Source organism: Lissotriton vulgaris, chromosome 8, assembly GCF_964263255.1.
Source record: "Lissotriton vulgaris chromosome 8, aLisVul1.2, whole genome shotgun sequence".
Taxonomy (NCBI): Eukaryota; Metazoa; Chordata; class Amphibia; order Caudata; family Salamandridae; genus Lissotriton; species Lissotriton vulgaris.
The window spans coordinates 1514571300-1514592956 of NC_141696.1; the positions used below are offsets into that span (position 1 = coordinate 1514571300).

The window sequence follows — 21657 nt, forward strand, 5'->3', positions numbered from 1 at the left end:
TTAATGTAATGCGCGACTCTGGCCGGAGTGGGACTACATGGAAGTTGGAGATGGACTTTGAGCAGGATGTGTTGCTAGCACCATCATCTTCCTGTGAAAGTTTGCTGCATCTACAGAGTACATATATCGATGACGCTTGCAATGCACTAACTCCTGTTGCTGAAGCAATTGCTGCAAAAATTCAATTTTCCAAGAATGTTACTAAGTTGCAGAAGATGTACGTGCTACAGCGACCAACAATTGCATGGATAATTCCTCGAAGCGGCACCCTTGAGGCACATAAGTGTCCTCGCTTACCGGCACACAAGATACCAAGATACCACTAAGGTTGTAACTGCTGGCTGAGAGATTGAGAGGCGGTTGTGTATAGGTGAAGTGGTGCCTTCGTCAACATGCGCAGCAACAAAGTAACTGTGTTCCTTACCCTGACACTTGGTGGTCGCTCGCCATCAGGCTCCCCGGCAGTGACGCGCCAGGCTCGGCATCTCTTGTGAGCACCCCCTGCATTAACGTGTTGGGATCAGGATTTCCAGTCAGAAATCCCTGAAGTAAGGTATTGGGGTCAACGCTCCTGGACAGAATCCCTTGTAGTAAGACATCTCTCTCTTCCGACTGCTGAAATGAAAGACAGAGAGTAGTAAGACACTGTGCAGCAGAATTCAAATCAAAGAATCAATTTGTCTTCTGGAGCCAAGAAATGTAAGAACTTCACCCATCCCAAACACTGTGTATAACTTTTTATAACTTCCTCTTCTCCTTCCTTGAATCCCTACCCAGTTTCAAGTCATCCCCATGGTGGGTGTATCTGGAAATCCTCTCGACACATCCATTTCTCTCACTACATTCACTCGGCCGGATGCAAATGGTTTGTTTCTCTTGGATCTGGGAATCGCTGCTCTTGTCACATATTGTGCACAACATGAGCAGAGTAAAGTTGCTCCACCAATCCTGTGCTTGGACTACCACTAGCCTGGAAACATCTGCAACTGCAAAGTCCTCAATTCTTGTACAAATCCTACCCTTATGTATTTCGGACTTCGTTTCAAGCCATCTTGAGTTTCTAGGTTTTGGTTTTAATTATGCACGACACTATACCCAGAGTTCTATAAAGTTTCTGTGTAGCTTTCCCCCTTATCCTGTGCCATAAGTCAGTACATTTCCGGACAGAGATGCAGGTACACTTGAGCAGGTCAATACCTGAATACAGTCGTCCGGTTGGTACTCCCTGCGCTTGGCAGCCAGACCGTTCAATTCACCAGGGAGGCAGCTGCCATTGGCATAGGGAAGCCCGTTGGCTTGGCCGGTGGAAACCCCTCGAAGTGGGACCATGGTGTACTGGCAAGAGGACGTCAGGAGCCCTGTCCGTGGGAACGCAAGATCTGTACTTTGCTCTGTAAGGAGGAGACGGTTTAGTTAGAATCAATAAGCCTTTTTCTTAGCCAATCAGAACTTAACATGATGCAGCCATGTATCTCACATCACACCAGATCTCATATACTCAATCACTATCTGTTACAATAGGAAGTCCTGGGTGTTAGCGAATCAGGTGCGGTCTGTATTGTGACGCACTGGGTTACATCTGTGTAGCTCATGTATCTCAATCCAGCTGCCTACTGTAAAACTTTACATCCTCCAATCTGCGTATTTCTCTAGCTGGGAATCGGCAAGCATCAAACCTACCCAACAGCATTCGTCCTCTAGGCTTCATACACACCAATCTAGCATTCCCATGGCTCTCCGCGCTTCCTTTCCCCCACCACAGAGTTCATTTAAGGGCAGGTTTTATATATTTCTATCGCACCAATCGTGGTAATCCAGACTAGGTTTAAAGCTGCAAATCCACCAATCACAGCATTCCTTAAGCTCAGGTCATATATGCATCATACACACCAATCGAGCATTCCCATGGCTCTCTGCGCTTCCTATCCCCTGCCACAAAAATCATTTAAGTGCATGTGTTGTACATTTCAATCCCACCAATTATTTAAAAGAAGAAGTTCAAAGCTGCAAACCCACCAATCACAGCATTCCTTAAGCTCAGGTTCTATATGCTTCACATATACTAATCAGAGTATTCAAGAGGCTCAGTCTGCTTCATCAGGCATAGAATGCCTTTCAGTGCAAGTTCTGTGCTTCGGATCCACCAAAAACGCATTACTTAATATCAGTGACAGGATTTTGCAAACTCAGTCTGCCTCACATGAACCAATCATAGCATTCCTCCGTCCCTATAAGCACCAATCACATCCCTTAAGCTCACTTAAAACAAACCATAGCATCCACCAGACCCTCGAAGATCCACATACATTAAGGGACACATTGAACCGTATGTGCACCTTCCTGCCCACACATGCCCCCCTCCTACCCCCCAGAATATGGAGAGAAACTTACTCTGCTTTGACCAAGCCCTCCAGAGGCAGCAGGGGATGAAGGCCACAATGATGAAGACGATGGAGCCCAACACAACGCCCACGATGAGGTACGGCAGGTCGCTGGACCGGGCTACCTTAGCGCCGATGCTGGGTGGCCCTGAGCCACTCTTCTCCGGGGGGGACTGGGAGGGCAACAGTGATGGAGGCAGGCGTCCAGGCGGCCCAGGGAACTTGCGGGCTGCAAGGTAAAAGAACTTGGTGAGAATCTCAGGTGGTGCTCTTAAAGCAAGCATGCTACCCTTCTTCAGGGCCACTGAAAAAGCACCACAGAGCTGCTGCAGTAGAGGCTTCAGTGAAAATGTGGCTTTACTGCACTTGTCAAAGAATCCAACCTCTGCTACTTAATCTAAAGATTTCAAGTAAAACAACTGTTTTAGAGCAAACAAATCAAAAATCACTAACAAGATTAGGATACCCAAAATAAAAGAGGTGCGCCTTTTATTACATGAAATGTGCACAAGTAGTCTGGAGTCCTGCTGTGTGCAACTCTGTATGCGTAATGCTAATTATTTTAAAGTATAACTTAAGAGACAATGTTACTGGTGTTCCAGTGCTTCCATGGAAGAGAAAAAGTTGTATATATTGGATAAAAAAATGTTCAATAGGATTTAGTGAATGCACATAGTTTTCTGCATTAAGAAACCTTTGCATTTGTAGGTGTTGAAATCACAAAACAGAGAATAACTGCCAGGAAGGTGGCCGCATAATTTGCTTTTTATTGCTGCCTAATTTAGTTGTTCCAGCCACATAATTTGGTCCTCCACTCCTGTACAATTTAAATGGTTCTGTCCATATCCCATCATGAAAACGTAGGATGGTTGTGATGTCATGGAACGTGGCAGGAGATGGTGCAAAGAAAAGGAACCCATGAAAGCCAGAACACGGCCAGCGTTTTTCAGGGTTTTTATAAACTATACAGATATAAGAGTGGGCATGGATGGGAGGGGAGTGAAAGTTTCCTCTCAACAACTTTATGGTCTAAACAAGAGCTTTATTAGATCGACACTGACAGGATACAAAATAGAAGGATTTTGAAGTGTGTAACTGAACAATCCAGCAGGTGGCAGCAGAGGCAAGCTTCTGAGCCTGAAGAAGGTCCCATGATATAGAAAGGCACTATTAGGAGGCAGGGGGATAAAACATAGCATGGAAGCTGCAAGTCTGGATCTCAGCAGTGAGGTGTGAGCTCATTTCCTACAGTTTTTCATGTCTAAAGAACTGATGGATAATTATTCCAGCACATTATGAGCCAGAAAGTACAGAGTGGGCAAGAAAATATCCATATGGGTCCCAATAAACATGTGTTCATCAAAGAATGGAGGGATGAGGAAAAATAGTCTCTGTTTCTTTCCCCTAGGTATGAGACAGATTTAATCAAAAGTGAAAAATGGACACTAGTTACACCTTCTAACCTTCGGTTTAAAAGGTAAAGAGTACCCTCAAAAAACTCAATGCATACGGAGGTGCGGTATATATGGATCATCCGCCCCGCATTGTAGTTGTGGCAGTTATCATCGGGTTGATCTTCTGTGTGTGAACTGCCAGCCTCACCCGAGGCACCTCTGGGTTATATGGTGCAGTGTCCAGAGATATGAGGGTTTCCCCACTATACACAGTGCAAAAAAGAAAGAAAAAAGTGATGTGCAAAAAATTATTTTAAAAAAGGGAAATGACCCCGAGGATTTATTTAAGGGGTATATTTCCACTATAGTTTAAAAAAGGTCTGTACTTTACGTAGAACGAGTTACTGGGTCTACAAGTATTTGGTAAGAAAGCGTCGACATGTTTCAGCTCCTTGGGCCATACGGGTCTATGGAAATCCGGGGGCAGAGCCAGCACAAGTCAGGAGACTTCCTACACGCGGCTCTGGGCTTGAATAAGCGAACTCCCCTGAGGTGACAAAACGATCTCTTATTTAAGAGTTCGAAAATTGACAAACTGATACTGCACAAATAGTGTGAGTATAATCTCTATGTTTTGTGTGTCTTTTTTGTACAAGTCCTGACGAAGGCTCCATAGACCCGTATGGCCCAAGGAGCTGAAACATGTCGACGCTTTCTTACCAAATACTTGTAGACCCAGTAACTCGTTCTACGTAAAGTACAGACCTTTTTTAAACTATAGTGGAAATATACCCCTTAAATAAATCCTCGGGGTCATTTCCCTTTTTTAAAATAATTTTTTGCACATCACTTTTTTCTTTCTTTTTTGCACTGTGTATAGTGGGGAAACCCTCATATCTCTGGACACTGCACCATATAACCCAGAGGTGCCTCGGGTGAGGCTGGCAGTTCACACACAGAAGATCAACCCGATGATAACTGCCACAACTACAATGCGGGGCGGATGAACCATATATACCGCACCTCCGTATGCATTGAGTTTTTTGAGGGTACTCTTCACCTTTTAAACCGAAGGTTAGAAGGTGTAACTAGTGTCCATTTTTCACTTTTGATTAAATCTGTTCCAATAAACATGGACATCAAAATATATGGGAGTATGAAATGACCACAGCAGGAGATATTATGGTAATTGACATATTGCATTTACACCTGGCACTGCCAGGCTGGCGCGTGCAGGGTGCATCAGGCAGACGTCGCGCCTCGTCTTACCTCTGGTTTCGCAGATCATGACGTTGCTGAATTCGCTCTCGCCGCCCTCGTTGAAGCAGCGCATCTTGATGTCGTACGAGGTCTCCGGCTGCAGGTGGGCGATGGAATGCCAATGCCGGTCCCCTGTGAGAGTAGATGTGGAGAACAAGTTCATGTCAAGTCAGAGGGCGGTAAGTGGAGAAGTGTGGCTCAATTGTTAGAGCGGCAGACCCTGATGCAGAGGTCTAGCCCGGGACCAGGGTTCAATTCCCCGCCTCGGCGTATCTTGGGCTCAAAATTCCATGGACCTGATAATTCTCGCCTCTGTGCCTATTGCAATCAATGAGTCCCACTCTGCAACTCTGGGCAATAGCTTGCTTAATCTCCACAACGGCCCCCACAACGCTAAGGATGCCTGGCCTCCACCTTGGGGGTGCCCAGGAGTGGACGCCTCACAGGGAAAGCCAGGATGAGTTCCACAGCGGTATTCGTACAAGCGCCTTGAGACCCTGCGGGTGAGTAGTGCGCTATACAAGTATCAATTTACAACTTACATTTAACCGCTCGCTCTGGGTGCACATGTGTGATAGGTCTGAAAACTGCATGGACCAAGGGGTGCGCGTGTGTTCGTGGCGAATGCACATGGCCACAGGGCCGAGCTGTAAGTGGGAATGACTGTCACTAGGACATGGTGGTACTGGCCGTCATCAGCTCCTCCGGACCTTCTGTGATAGGATGAACTATCCCTACAGTCTTAGGGTCTCTATGTGAGATCGGACTGTCCCTAGAACTTTAGCCCCTCTACGTGGTGGTACTGACCGCCTTTAGCTCCTCAGCCCCTCTCTGTAAGAGTAGGAACAATCCCTACAGTCTTTGGGTTCTCTCTGTGATTTCACATGGTTGGTCCCCACCTGTAATGCCACAATTAGCCAAACCAGTGGAATGGAATGCTGCCTAGAACAATTGCCAATAGTTACAGTGAACGCAAGCATTTCCATTTACGAGTCTTATTTTTCTAGTTTAGAATGGGTAACCCTAGGGATAGGCCGTTTGCCCTCTTCTGTGAGGAGACGCCCCTACCACCGAGGAGACGCCCCTACCACTAAGGCCCCTGCCCTCCTCTACGATGAGATCGCCTGCTTGAACCAATATCGATACGTTTCGGTTCGCTATGTCCCAGACCCTGAGCGTTAAACCTCAAGCATCTATCGTAGGTATAGGTTTGCGAATGTTGCCTCCTCACCTTCCACTACATCCTTTTTGTAGTCGCTGTCATTGTCACTATCCGTGGGTCGGTAGTAGATGTAGAAGCCATGGATAGGGGTGTTGTTATTGCTGGCCGGAGTGTACTACGAGGCAGGAACAAAGAAAAACAGATATTTTAAAGAAGGTACAGCATTGTCCTTGTATAAATACTTTGTTGCCAATTGTGTCCCTCATTACCAAATACCACAACCTTGTCCACATGCCTGTAAGCTTTCACAGACAGACCAACGTTCAAAAGCAGCAATCTCCCTGCCTACCACAGCTTGCCTTTAACCCTTCCACTGCACCACCTCAGCCAGATAACTTTACCCACCCCATAGACTAACTCCACCTGGCACTAATGCTCACCTCCCCCACACCCCGACCCGCTGCACGTTTTGCTGCTGAGCCATTCTTGGTGTCACCAATGACCAACTTCTGCAACCCCAGCTAGCATCTGAGACCACTGCATCCATACCAGTGCTGGCGACACCATTCACTCGGACCAAAGGAAGCAAAAACATCAAAACAGACTATGACTGCCCCATGCGTGATTCAAGACACTTTTGCCATTTGGCTGTGCAATGTGCCTGCTTTCTACCTAGGGGGCAAAGTTTGGAACCCTGCAGATGGAAATGGAAAAACAAATACAGACAACTCTAGGGGGTAATAATAGGTCTCCTCGTCATTTCCAGTTTTACTTGGCATCCTCAGCGGTGTAGCCCAAATGCTGTAAATGTTGACTAGAGCCCTGCCCCTCAGAATGCATTGGTTCATTAAATGAAAGCCCAGGGCTGGACCTGTGTATCTGGGCACTCATATAGTCAACCTAGATACATCTCAAGATGAGAGTGAGAGCCCTTTACAGGTGAGAACCCTTCTAAAAAACTTCACATGTAGGTATTCCTGGCTAACTCCCCTGCAGCATTAAGGCTTTAGGTGCACGAGAACTGCCCCTTACCATCCACTTCAGCATGATGGTGGTCTCATTGACGGCCTCCGTGAAGGTGATGTATGGCCCCGTCACAGGCCGCTCATACACACGGTTGCTGTAGCCAGACACGGCGTAGGGCCTCGAGGCGGCGCTGGGCTGGCTCTCCCCAAGGATGTTGAGCGCTCGGACACGAAAGCGGTAGGAGGTGCCTAGTAAGAAAAAGAAGGCACCAGAAGTTACAGAGGGCACCAACAATACATTTTCAGCATGAGTGCAGACCTCAATCCAGTTCACCTCCGCCAACTAGTACCTCAACTTGAACCGCAGTGTTTGGCTTCATCCGCACTCAGGTATTCAGCCATTCACGAGAGGACCAAACCCAGGGCCACCATCAAACTCCAAACCTCACACTAAGTGGATGGTGTTGATTGGATTTTGTCTAACACCTTCCAGACTATTTCCAACACATTTACTGGATGACAAGAATATGGACTGCTTGTGAATCTACAACCGATTCATGGGGCAAAAGTAGAATTATATGTGATCATGGTTGTCTGGCCAATCTGTTTTCACAAAAATGTAGCATACGAGAGACGGAGTAAACAGCCAAAGTTGACGAGCATTGCAGTTTGTTTTCATCTTGACCTAAGTTTAGAAGTCCGATCAACCAGCCTGGACATCCACCTGACCGATAACCGCACGAGTAGCTAGGTTTTTACCAGACTGTAAATGTTGGCGGACTGAGGAAGGTCTATATCTAGAGAAAGAATACTTAGGAAAGAATCCCCAAAACACCAAGGAAAAACAAAAATTGGAGGAGTTAACTTTTCAACAAGATCGTATGGAAGCAAACAGGACCGCTGCTAACCAAACTTAGAAGTTCAGTAAGAAAGAAACAAAGGTGGAAACACAAGTTATAAACAGTTGCAGCGGATATCAGAAAGGAACAAGCTCACAGATATTTTGTAAAAATCCTGCAAAGGCAGTAGACCAAAGAGGAGCTATGGGTAGAGAAGATCCAGAGAACAGCAGAATTACTGACAAAATCCTGCAAACAATGCACAGGTGCAATGTTGACCTCCAGCCACAGGTGAATGGCCAGCATTGTGAACAACCTTCTGTACGGTGCCTTGCAAGAACTGTACGCAAAGCGGTGACCCTGTGCAGGTCCTCAGAGAGCACAGAGGTGGACACATTAACGAAGATACACAAAAAGAACTTGTTTCTAAAGAAACTCGCGTCTTAGCGTGTAACTTGGAGAGCGGCAGTCCATACCTTTCTCCAGCTCTGGAATCTCAACGGAGAGACGAGACGGGGGGATGTCGGAGGTGGCCAACATCCAGTCTCCCGCCTGCTTCAGCTTCTTGTACTCCACCCGGAAGGACTGGATCGGGAAGCCACCATTCCCACGGGGAATCCACGTCACGTAGACGGAGGTCTCCGAGGCTGTGGATATTGTTGGTCGGTCAGGAGCCTCTGGAGCTGGAGAGAGAAGAGAAAATAATAGGTAAATATAGGATCAATGTCAACAAAGATAAACTCTCTTCTCCAACAGTGTGGCCCCCCTACGAAAAGCCACTCCGAAATACCAGCAGGAACATTTTCAACCTAAATATACATGAATGAATTGATAAATTAACGAATGAATGAAAAGATTAATAAAGCGCACTGTTACTGCAGCAGAATGTCTCAGTGCTACATGCAAGCATGTCCCTGAAGCGCCTTAACAAAACCTAAGAGTCTTAGCCATGGTCCTAATGCTATGGCCCATGGGACGCACTCCCAGTGATCACAGAAGGGAGCGGGAGACCACAAAAGAACGTCAAAGGAGTTTCAAGCAATGGTGGGTGAAAAATTCAGGAGAAACACAAGAAATTCAATGTGGAAAAAAGTTCATGGATTGAAAAAATTTGACAATTTCCCAGTTTATTCCGTTTGGTGGATTTTGTATAAGTTTGTGGATTGTGCAGAATTTTGGGTGCTTTCCGGCCACCTCCGGAAAAACCTGCACCCACCTCAAAGTACTACATACCACGTGGCAGAAAATGATCACGCGAGTAGGAAAAAAAAATTTTCACATTTTTTCTACTTTCAAGTTTCACAAAAAGTGGCCAGGCCTATTTTACTGCACTGCCATTCTAAGTGCAATAGGAGAGAGGGAAGGATCATAGGCAAAACTCAGAGGGTATTCAGTATGGCCTTAGTGGGTGTTATAGGTCAGGATACATCTCCAGTGTTTCATAAAGGATTTAAAGGGGCCTTCCAGAGCAGAGAAACAGGATATTCTGTTCTTCAGTGCTCCATCGCGAACAATCGCCAACAAAAAGCATTTTAGGATGTGGTTTGTTGGATGATGTCCACTTCTGTTTTGAGGCCTATTGTGACGTCATTCACTCCAAGTCCCTTTTAGTAGGTCACAATGGAGAAAGTGTAACGGGCATGGATAGAGGTTAGTACACATGCGTAACTTCCAGCGTTATTAACTGCTGAAGAGTAAAGTTGCATCAAGGCGCTCTACTGTGCGATACTGATGCTGTGGTCCTCATGACATTCTGGGTCCGATTTAGATCACGGCAGATGGGTTATTCAATCACAACGGTGCTGGATATCCTGTCCGCCGAAATACAAATCCCATATGATTTAACAGGATTTATATTTCAGGGGTGCGTTATCCATCACCATTGTGACGGAGTAACCTTTCCGCCGAGATCTAAATTGGGATTTATATTTCAGTGGACGGGATATCCCTCAACGTTGCGACGAAGTAACCTTTCCGCCGAGATCTACATTGGGATTTATATTTCAGTGGATGGGATATCCCTCAACGTTGCGACAAAGTAACCTTTCCATCGAGATCTAATTTGGAATTTATATTTCAGTGGACGGGATATCCCTCAACATTGCGACGAAGTAACCTTTCTGCCGAGATCTAAATTGGGATTTATATTTCAGTGGACGGGATATCCCTCAACATTGCGACGAAGTAACCTTTCTGCCGAGATCTAAATTGGAATTTATATTTTAATGGACGGGATATCCCTCACCGCTGTGACAAAGTAAGCTTTCCGCCGAAATCTAGATCGAGTTTTATATTTTCGGTGGACAGGTTATCCATCATCGTTGTGACGAAGTAACCCGTCCGCTAAGATCTATATCTGGCTCTCTGTCATACGGCTGTCACAAGGGAGGCAGGTTAAGAGGAGCATTATCCACTGGGCGCCATGCTTCGGCCTCAAAATCTAGTTAGAGATTTAAAAAGGCACGCTTGCTATTTATTTTATTATTTAAGAAGAGTCAGCCATGGAAGAGGTGCAGCTCCACGTATAGTTTTTTATTTCGCCCTGAAAAGACATCTGAAACCTGCAGAGTGCCATAGAATGAGAATCTTCTCTGCCAAGACCTTTCATTTACAGGACCCTGCATGGATTCCACAGGGTAACCCTCAAGGTGCTCTGCTGTAGTGTTTACGGTAACCCTCCAGGAGCTCTCCCTTGGTTGCATCCCCACCCTTTGTCGCTCCAGGTGTTCTGCACATGGATCCAGAGGTCTACACCGTGCTTAATTTGTAAAAAAAAAAATCATAAGTGCCAGAGCCCTGGTCAGGAGGCCACTGCAGTTTGCACCACACATTGCCCGGCCAGTGCAGCCCGTGACAGCATAAACATACCTAAAAACCTTACATTCCTACAAGTGCAGCACTTCAGACTATTTCTGTCCCTCTGGGCTATATGAATGGCTTGGGTGGCAGGTACTAGTCATTTTTAATGTATATTCAATTATCAAACAAATGTTGCTGTGTTCATCTCTAAATAAAACAAACAGCGCCACCATGTGGCAGACTGCCTTAAGTGCCTGTGTTGGCAATTAAGTACTGGTGCCCAGTACTGGAAACCACTAGCTCAAATTAAGCACTGCTACTGCCCTTGGAGGGACGCTAAAAGCACTATCATCAGGCCCTTGAGAAGCTCTGCCTGGGGGTTCTTTTCCAGAGACACTTGAGGTGCTCCCCTCTAGGGCTCCCTTCCCAGGGCTCTCCAGGACACTTACGGGATAGGCGATTGTTGTCCGACTGGTTGATGCTCTGTGTGCTGGTTCCTGGGTCATCCTTCTGAATCTGCTCCTTGCTGGCGATGATCTCCGGCTTTGGGCGACGCCCTGTGGAAAAACAAGAGGGAAAAATGTCAGTAAGCAAGAGGCCATCAGTCGGGCCCAAAACATGCCCCCAGCTTCCTTCCCCAGCTCAGATTCTCTGCCGCTTCTTCACACACAGCCTCCCGCTAAGCGTGCTCACACCTGCCCAACACTGGAGACCCACTCACGCCTTTTATTGAGCTGTCAGAGACCCTCTTCCCCAGACCATGACAGCTATGGGATATCCATTCACCCCTGAGCCGCTCTGTCCCAGGGGCACCTGCACCAGATCAGCCTCAGTGCGGTGCGATGACGTAAGCGCTGTTGAGGCGCCTTCAGTGTGACCCCCCTCCTTCAGTGTGACCCCCCCCCCTGTCCCCCCTCCTTACCTCCCACCCTCTCCCGGGAGGTATGAGAGTCTCTTCTCTGTGGGAAAAAGAGGACTGTATGAACACACCACAAAAACCAGCCGCGGCTCATGGGGTGAGCTGTATGGAAAGGAAGCAGTCGAGGAAAGAGGCTCTCTGCCTCCCTCACCGCTCATCAAGAGCCGAAGATGAGGGACTCCAGCGGGTATGGGGCACCTATGCCATACTATCAATCCAGTAAATGCTTGTGTTAATGTGCGAGTTTGTACAGTGCATACAAGACACTGTGCATTTGTACAGCGCATGAGATGGTTTAGGGGGATCGCATTGTGCACACAGTACACGACCTTGGGACGGGTGAATTGGAACGCACACATTTGTAAAGCGGGCAAGCTAAAACAGGGTATTGGTGATTATGCTATTTGCACAGAGCATGAGATTGCACAGGGTGAACTTAGATGTGTCCTTTTGTACAGTGTATGTTTCACCAGCATGTGTACTGGTGCATGCTGCGCACCTGCATAGTGTATGTTTCACCAGCATGTGCTCTGGTGCATGCTGCACACTTGCATAGTGTACGTTTCACCAGCATGTGCTCTGGTGCATGCTGCACACTTGCATAGTGTATGTTTCACCAGCATGTGCTCTGGTGCATGCTGCACGCGTGTACAGTGTATGTTTCACCAGCATGTGTACTGGTGCATGCTGCACACCTGCATAGTGTATGTTTCACCAGCATGTGCTCTGGTGCATGCTGCACGCGTGTACAGTGTATGTTTCACCAGCATGTGCTCTGGTGCATGCTGCACGCTAGTACAGTTTATGTATCACCAGCATGTGCTCCAGTGCATGCTGCACGCGTGTACAGTGTATGTTGCACCAGCATGTGCTCTGGTGCATGCTGCACACCTGCATAGTGTATGTTTCACCAGCATGTGCTCTGGTGCATGCTGCACGCTTGCATAGTGTATGTTTCACCAGCATGTGCTCTGGTGCATGCTGCACGCGTGTACAGTGTATGTTGCACCAGCATGTGCTCTGGTGCATGCTGCACGCTAGTACAGTGTATGTATCACCCGCATGTGCTCCAGTGCATGCTGCAAGCTTGTACAGCGTGAACGTTTGGTTTGCTGGAATATTCAGGTGCAGCATGTGAACGGGTCATGGTAAGGAGAGGACCCCCTTTTCCCAATTTGCAACGTTTGGTTTGTCAGGCTTAGTGAGGTCATTATAGGGGGTTCAGCTTTGAAAGGGGAGAAATCAAACTAGATTGAGAATGCCCCCCGCAACCCTCTCCCCCCAGGCCCCATTCCAAGAGAAATCAGGAAGAACCGAATACAAAGATCTCTTGTTAGTGTAAGGTGAGAGTAATATCTGGGGCAAAGAAAGGCCTTTGGTAAGATGGAAGCAAAAAAAACAAAAAACAAAAAACAAAAAAAAAACAGCACATGCGTGGCACAATAATGGATACACACAGACAGCAATGACATCACCGCAGTGGGTCAGCAATACTAGCAAACCCACAGATTGCAGTCCCTATAACGCATTTGTTCAAATGAATATAGAAAGCCTTCTCAGTTTGATAACCCCACACTTTCACTCCATCAGAAGACAAGCAGCCATTACCGGTTCGGAAGGTGACCATGGCCGTCTGGCCCTCGCCGCCACAGTTGAAAGCCGCCATCTCCACCTCGTAGAGGCTTCCGGGGTCCAGAGGCGCCAGCGTAAGGCGGTGCTGCGTGCTGGGGACACGTGACACGACCCAGTCCTCAGAGGAGTTTGTTACCTGCTGCAAAGAGAAGCACAGTCAGGACCGCTCACCCCTCGAGATGGAGCATCTTGGTCATGGCAACTACTCTAAGCAAAGTTCAAGACCCTTGGGTGGTCATTCATGGAGCATCAGTTATCACCTAGTAACTGTGATGTAAAGGGACCAACCCACTCCTACATCTTAAAACTTCACAAAATGCATTAAAAGCTTCAGTTACTACAGACATCAGCTTTGTAGAATTCTTGGCAAATGGGTGTAAACACACAAAAAAAATAAAAAGAGAAAAAAAGACTACAATTCCGGACCCAACCACTAGATGGCGGAATAATGCACAGCATAGTGAATCCAGAAAGATTCATGCTGCAAAACAATGGTTAATATAATGGATGGCAGGGAACCCTGTGGGAAACACAGGAAGGCGAGATGTTTATTTATTCTATTGAAATGTCAGTGCACCGATATGCTTTGTATCTGTTTTTTTACTAAACTGTCAAACAGAATTTTAAAAAAATGGTTCGGTCAGAACTCAAAGAAGCAGAATACCTTGCGGTGTTTGACCACATAGTGGAGGAGCGGCGCCCTGCCGTCGTGCCGGGGCTTCCACACCAGCTCATAGAAGTCCATCTTGGAAGTCCTGGGGGAGCTGAGAATAACGGGCGCCTCGGCCAGCGCCACTGGCTCCTTGAGGGACGCGCACTGCGGCAGGAGAGACGCGGAGGTGGTCTTCAGCTTCGGCAGCGCCCGCTCCTTGAGGAGCACTGAGGAACCGCCTGGTCCAGAAGGCAGCAGTGTCGGGGAGAGTAGTGAAGTGGAGATGAGGTCCTGAGCAGGCTTCAAGGTGGCTCCTGCAAGGTAGTAGAGGGACAACAAAAAGTTGGGTGAGCTAAACAGGTCCCGCCCATAACAGGTACATCCAAGAAAAGGGCGCCGCAAACGGCTGTACGACGGAACACAGGAAAAACAATGCATAAATGTACCACACATTTTTTACCCCGCATCTTTTTTAGCAAGGATATGCTTTTACCTTGCTTGCCATTACCAAGCATTAATAGTCTAACTAAGGTAAGTATCAGTTAGGTAAGTATCAGTTAGGTAAATATATATATACATACATATACACAAATATACATATTTGTTATCTTTTTGGGGTGAGATCCCCCGCCCCCCCAAACTCTGCATACTTACCCTAAATGTGTGGTAAAGGCCTATAAATGGTAAAACCTTGTGCGGTAATAAATGCGTGTTAAAGGCACTGCGATGTAAAAATCGCGTTGTAAAGGCGGTCTGCTGCCGGAAGCTTACCAGAAGGCCAAACCTTTACTTGCTAACAAGTTTATGATACAGGATCTCAGGAGGTGGGGTTTTCACAGTTTCTTAGGCTGCTACACCCACAATATTTATAAAGGAAACACCAACTTTGTCGCAGTAAACACAGCAAAGGAGTAAAACTATTTTCAAAAATAATAAATACCAAAGCCAAAACCTGTGGTGTTGTACCCTGGAAGGGAATGCTGAACAGACTACTGCACACCTAACCACAAAAAATATATTTTTCTTAAAACAGCAGCCTGGCGCTCATGTGGGAACAAGGAAAAAAGATGTAAGTGGAAAAAGCCAGATCAACAGGGAGCTGCTAAAGCACAAGGACAAGACCTAAATAGCGGGGAAAGGTTAGTGAAAAGAACTGAAAATCGAAACTTAATGTTAAGGTGAGAAGAAATGTTCGAAAATTTCAGTTCCAGGTCTAATGTGCGACTCAACCGTGCTCGGCACCTTCACAACTCAACATTTGATCATAAAGTTATCCAGTTTTCCAAGATTTACCATCAAGGTGATTGTAATCCCCTTTCACCTTTGCCACATGCATATGCATGTCTACAACTTCCGCCTCTGCCTTGGCCCAAAAGAGAGCTGTGTGGTGTATAGATGGTCTTAAGAGGGCTGAATAGAGGTTATGGGATAAAGAGAGGGCTGAGAGACAGAAAACCATCAACGCGTGACGTAGCCCACACCACCCGCCATGTTTTGCGCCTGATAGTTTTTCGCTGTGCCGTTTTCAAATGGGTGTTGTGCTTCGTGTTTCCTGCATGGCAGGTGATCTAACCTAACAGGTGATGTGACGTGGCAGGTGATGTGACGTGGCATCTACTGTGTACTCTGAACACCCTTAATAACAAATGTCAATGGTTTTGCACCTTTCAGCCAGAACCCGAACCCAATTTTTAAACTGTCTTTTTTTCTGCAAATTTGAGGTTTTATGACACACTTAATTTCCAACCCCATTAAATAATATTTGGTGTTCAATTGTGGAGTGACCAGTTCAAATGTCTGCCCCAAACATCTTCTTGGGTATTAAACCATGGAGTCCCCTGTCCTCTTGGTGCCTTTAGTTTCATTACTTAGATACGAGAAATTTTACACACAAAAACTTTTACAAGACGATGCTTTGTCGAGTATAGACCAAACGAAAGTACATAGATTATCTTGCATATCAGACCTTTAAATATAACAATTTAATATATTTAGGGTGACATACAAAGAAATGTGAAAGAACAGAACAGTACCACTATAGAAAGACAGACTAAAAGGGAAACAGTTAAATAATGGACAAATGACAGAAAAACTAGGAAAAAATTAAAGGGGGGGGGGAGAAAAAAATAGAAAGGTAAGAGTGACAATATAGAGATAGGATTTAGATGGTGGTGCCTTCTTAAGAGAGGAGGCATCATTGGGGGGAATGGGCAGACTGACCTGGCCTGGTGGTTCTGAGCAGCATCATGGCTTGGGCACTGCCCACCTCGTTCTCCGCCATGCACTGGTACATGCCGTCATCTTCCGGTCCCACGTTGATCACGCGCAGCGACTTCCGGGAGAGGCGGTGGCGCTGGCCCGCGGCGAGCGGCACAGCGTTCCGCAGCCACAGCACGGAGGGCGAAGGGTTCCCCCGGACCTCGCAGGTGATCCTGGCACTCTGGCCCCAGGGCACCATCTGATAGGCCAGCTCCATCAGGACCTCCGGCGGCTCTGTGGGTCCGAAGAGCAGCGAATTAACAAACCGCGACAAGGGTCCGGAAAATGCTGCAAGGCCTACTGAGTGTGTTTGGACAACCTTCACTGTCCGCACCAGGTCATTCTCACTGATATTTACCCAAGCCAGAACAGTGCAGGCTGGGTCTAGCCAGTGGCGTAGCAAGGTCAGGTGGTACCTGGTTCCTGAAAATTTCTTGTCATCCATAAAATACATATTTTTGCCATTTTGCTACCCCCCTCAGTGATGACACTAGGCGCTTTGAGACCCTCTGGGTATGTAGTGCGCTATATAAATTTTGACTTGACACTGAGATTATCACAGGAGACAGGCTTTTAAGCGCCTCTTCTAGCGCCACACAGAAGCCCTCCCATGCAAATGTTTAGTAAAAGTCTTAAACAATACATCACCACCCTCTTCAGGAGCTCCACCACCCAAGGATACTGACACAGGCTTGAGTGACACTGCAGCTACCCAACACAGCAGCACCATCACCCGTGCAACTACACCAGGCGTCACCAAGACCGCTACATCGCCAAGCATCCGCCCACCTACCAACGATCTTAAACATAGGCTTGAATGACAGTGCATGCACCCAATACAGCAGTCCCATCACCCATGCAACTACATGCAGGCTTCACCAAGACTGCTGCATCCTAAGCATCCGCCCACCTACCAATGATCTTAAACATAGGCTTGAATGACAGTGCATGCACCCAATACAGCAGTCCCATCACCCATGCAACTACACGCAGGCTTCACCAAGACTGCTGCATCCTAAGCATTTGCTAACCTTCCAATGATCTTAAACATAAGCTTCAGTGAAAAATCACCAGCCCAGTATTCCAACATAATCCAAGTAAAAACGGAGCAAAAGTCGAACTTTACCAACCCAACATACCCGCACCACCGCTCATGGAATTAGGCAGGAGCTTGACGCACTTCTCCTGTTCCAGACAACAAGCTACCTTCCAATGGAACTGGACACAAGTTGGATGACACAACCCCAGTCTCAGACAACTCCACAGCTAACCTTCCTTTGCCTTCCAAAATCACCAAAATGCAGGCAGAAACGAGGGCGGTTTGAGTGGTACCTTCCCTGGCGCGCCAAAACCCACTCAACAAGTAATGCAGTGATCCCTCCACAGCACCACACTTAGGATAGCCACAGAAATAGCCTAGAGGGGTCTCTGAACCCTGTACTCACCGAAGACCTGCACATTGTAGGAGATGAAAGCGGCACCCGCCTCTCCAATGCCGTTGCTGGCCATGCAGCTGTACGTCCCGGAGTCCGCCTCGGTGGTGGCGTCAATCAGAAGGTTGCTGAGCAGGAAGCGCGTCTTGTTGTAGCCGGCCACATCGGCTCCATCCTTCGCCCAGGTGATACGTGGTGGCGGCATCCCGCTTGCCACGCACTCCAGGATGAGGTTCTGGCCTTTGGTCACTATGATGGTCTGGGCGGCCAGCGGATAGATGATACGAGCCGCCTCCGCCGTGGAGCCTGGCGGGCACAAGAGAAAGAAGGAAACACATACAGGAACGTTAACAGAAATAGAAGGCTCTAGTGATACAGCTTCATACTTCCCCATCAAAGTTACACCAGGTCTTAGGAATAAAGAGCAAAAATATGAACAAACACTGGCAAAGCCAATAAGTCTGGCTTTCGTACAGTAATTGCAACCAACAACAAAGTTATGGAAGGAATGCTTGAAATAATCCCAGACACTGGCGTATGCTTAAGCTAGCCCATTATTTTTCACCCTCTGTGCCATTTTAGACAGAGTACAGTCATATGTAAATCAAGGTTTGTCCTGCTCCAATAGAAACAATTCAACCCAAACTACCAGGCCAAATCCCATCCAGCTGGAAAGACTAGCAACCCCAGACCGTTGTTGGCCTACTTAGACGTAGTCAGTGAGGTTTAGCTTGAGTCCTATGGCACAATGAGCACAGGACCCATGTAATGGCGTATGCAAAGCACTTTGAGTATGAAATGCAACAACGTTATGGAACAATATGATAAAGCATGAAAGCTCAGGCATTCTTAAAGGTGGTGATGGTAATGGTGGTGGGTTCTGGTGATGGTGGTATTAATGGTTGCCATGGTGATGGTGGTGGTAATGCCTTGCATTCGAGCCCTGACAAAACATTTCTAAAATCCTACTACAATGAAAGAAATATGAAAAGGGTTTGTTTTTTGTATACGGTGACAGTATGATGATTCAGTGTATTTTCCTGGCATAGAATAGCCCCTTAATCATTACAATAGAAGCAGAAGGCGAAATGATACAGAAAACTGCAAAGACCACGAGGGAAGAGAGTGCAATTAGTAAATTGTTAAAGAATGATTAAAGAGGTGTTGAAGAATTCACAACAAAATGTATTACAGACAACTGTGCTGAAAAGACAGACCCAGAAGAGGGTGGTGAGCTACATTGACAGTTGAGGTGCTCGCACATGTTCAGAAAATAGTGAAAATAACAAGATCAGGGGGAAAAAAATACAAGAGTTAAATAAATACCAGAGGACGGTGGAGACCAGAAGATGAGAAGGCAAAGAACAGAAAATGGCAAAGACACTGAAAACATCTAGAACAAAGCAAAAGCAGAGGATATCAAACGAGAAAAGGGTGGTGGCCAGGAAACTGGGAACATGTGTCAGACCAAACCAAGGAAGAAAAAACACAGGAAGCAGGTGCACCAGGACATCAAAAGGCAGCCAGTGCTGATGAACAATGGATGGCGGTGCCACAAGAAGGCTATGCTCAACAGAACAGTTAAGGACCATAGACAGAAAACCAGATGGAAATGATGGAAAAACGACTATAATGTGGAGATGGACAGGTTAGCAGGTGAAAAGTTTGGTGAAGAGTTGAGAAGAGAGGTGGCCAGGAGACAAGACAAACACGGTAACAGCACACAAAGTGTTTATTGACGTGGAGCAAACAATAATACTTAAGTAAAAAGAGGGTCTTACGTCGCACACGCAGCCTATCACTGGAAACAGAGGTCTTCACTTCCTGTGTCACGGGGTTGTACGCCGCACACTTGTACGTGCCCTCATCCTGCTGGGTGGCGTTGACAATCTGCAGGTTCCCGGATGGCATGATCAGGTAGTTATCTGGGGGAGGAGAGAAGGCAAAGATGTGTGAGTGAAGGCACTCCCGGAGGAGGGAACAGACCCCTAGGGCCATACTGGTACAGCTCTTACAAATGCCCCCTAGAGACACAACTTTACCAACAGGTATATGCCTGCTGTAACCTTAGGCACTATACAATCCTGAACACACACGGTCAACAATCATAGGTGTAGGTGTATGTGTAGGTATGTGTGTGTGTGCACGCGAGAGAAAGAGAGAGATTGGAGGCAAAATAGAAGTGATGCTGAATGACCCACAGTTTTAGATGAAGTGTGTGCATTAGGTGTTTTTATTTTATTTTTATTTATTTTTAGAGTTTTCTATAGCGCGAACTTGAACCGATTAGGTTATCAGAGCGCTTTACATAGCACCAGTTCCGTTACATGTTATCACAGCAGTTTACATAGAATCAGTTACGTTGCACATTTCAGGATCTTGAACCGATTAGGTTATCAGAGCGCTTTACATAGGACAGCCTTCGATGTCCAGTGCCCTCCTCCGCCGTGTAGCGGGGGACCACTTCCAGCCCTCCGAAGTCGTCGAGCTGTCGGGACTAGGCTCCTGGAATTTCAGCTGCCCCTTTACAAGGCACTTTACATAGAATCAGTTACGTTACACATTTCAGGAACACCTTTCTTTTTGCTCTAGTGGATAGGGTTATCTCTTCACACGGGGGAAGGGATACACCTGGCTATATTCCAACAGTTCCACAGGCGATTAGTCGTAAAAGCTATAATTCTAACACAGGGAGGGGATACACATGGATACAATCTAAAAATCAAATAGTATACTAGTTGTTAGAGTTATCTTCTATCTTGACAGGAGGGATGTGACTGGAAACACTCTAGGGGTAATATAGGGGTGGTAGAGAGTACAAAGGACCGCTGCAAACACTACACGAGTACCAGCATAGAGGAGGGGTGGGTGGGATGCAAAGGTCTGGAGGGAAGGAAGGGCTAGAGTCCAGCGAGAACTGTCCAAGAAAAAACAGCAGCATTCACAGCATAGAGGAAGGGTGGGTAGGATGCAGGGTATGGAGGGAGGGACTAGTCCAACGAAAAAGTCCTCCAGAGTCCACCAGGGCACTATCCTCTGCGTTCGTGTTCCCGTAGCCTGCGTCTGCCGGTCATAGAAAGAGTGTCCCCAAGGGCGCCATCTTGAAGTCAGGCACCGCCGACGCCAAACAGCGCGGCCAGCAATGGGGAAGGGGGGGGCACATCTCTGCCCTCGGGCCCAGGCTCGTCTGTGGCGGAGAGAGGGGTGTATGGCCCCCGGAGCAGGTCGGTGGGAAGGCCTCAAGGCGGCGCCGTCATCAGCAGGGGCGCCGCCGTCAATCACCGGCCCTTTACTGGTGTGCCCCTGGAATGCCCTCAGAGTCTCGGCGGGTGACAGCGGGTGGCAGCGGGGGACGCCGTGGGAGCTCTACATACCGCTCAGGTGATCAGCGCCTGTCCGACTCGCCCCCGGTCTCCGCTCCTCTTCCCTGATGCCCTTCAGCCCGGGCCGGCAGCGGGCGTCCGCCATGTTGGGTCCCCGGCAGGGATCGACAGGAGCCAGCCAGCGCTCTCCACAGACACCAGCAACGAGGTGGCAGCGGGGGACGCGGCAGGAGCCCTACATCGGCTCGGGTGAACAGCGCCCGCCCGTCCGACTCGCCCCCGGTCTCCGCTCCTCCTCCTTGTTGCTCCACAGCCCGAGCTGGCAACGGGCGGCCGTCATGTTGGGTCCGCCCGTAGGTGTATAGGTGTTTGTGTGCATGCATTGGAGAAAGTGTGCATGCGTGTACTCATTTGGGCCACACGTATTTATTTGGGTTGGTGCATGTCTGGTGGTGGGGGAGTGCATGTACATGCTTGGGAGGGCTGGTATGCTCGCATTTCACAAGAATCGTGCTTGTGTGTGATGAGTGCACAAATATGTGTTTGCTAAATGGAGGGTGAAGAAACATGAAATATTTCCAGTGAACTCTGAGAAGAAGACTGTTTCCAAAATCACAACACCGCATTCCATACTGCGCC

The 21657-nt window shown here is 47.5% G+C and overlaps 1 protein-coding gene across 4 annotated transcripts in view; it reads right to left on the minus strand.

The window, feature by feature from the left end:
* BOC (BOC cell adhesion associated, oncogene regulated) overlaps positions 1-21657 on the minus strand; it is a 133914-nt gene that overhangs the window by 3412 nt on the left and 108845 nt on the right. Inside the window, exons 5-17 of one of the 4 annotated variants that reach the window (XM_086935638.1) lie at positions 19477-19620; positions 17708-18001; positions 16224-16496; positions 14016-14317; positions 13328-13490; positions 11250-11357; positions 8478-8684; positions 7230-7411; positions 6267-6372; positions 5045-5167; positions 2392-2610; positions 1198-1391; positions 425-615 (exon numbers count right to left, since the gene is read on the minus strand). In XM_086935638.1, the coding sequence (XP_086791764.1) occupies positions 425-615; positions 1198-1391; positions 2392-2610; positions 5045-5167; positions 6267-6372; positions 7230-7411; positions 8478-8684; positions 11250-11357; positions 13328-13490; positions 14016-14317; positions 16224-16496; positions 17708-18001; positions 19477-19620 (2506 nt within the window). The remainder of the gene's footprint in view (positions 1-424; positions 616-1197; positions 1392-2391; positions 2611-5044; positions 5168-6266; positions 6373-7229; positions 7412-8477; positions 8685-11249; positions 11358-13327; positions 13491-14015; positions 14318-16223; positions 16497-17707; positions 18002-19476; positions 19621-21657) is intronic. The other 3 variants (XM_086935636.1, XM_086935637.1, XM_086935639.1) reach the window with 3 other exon arrangements.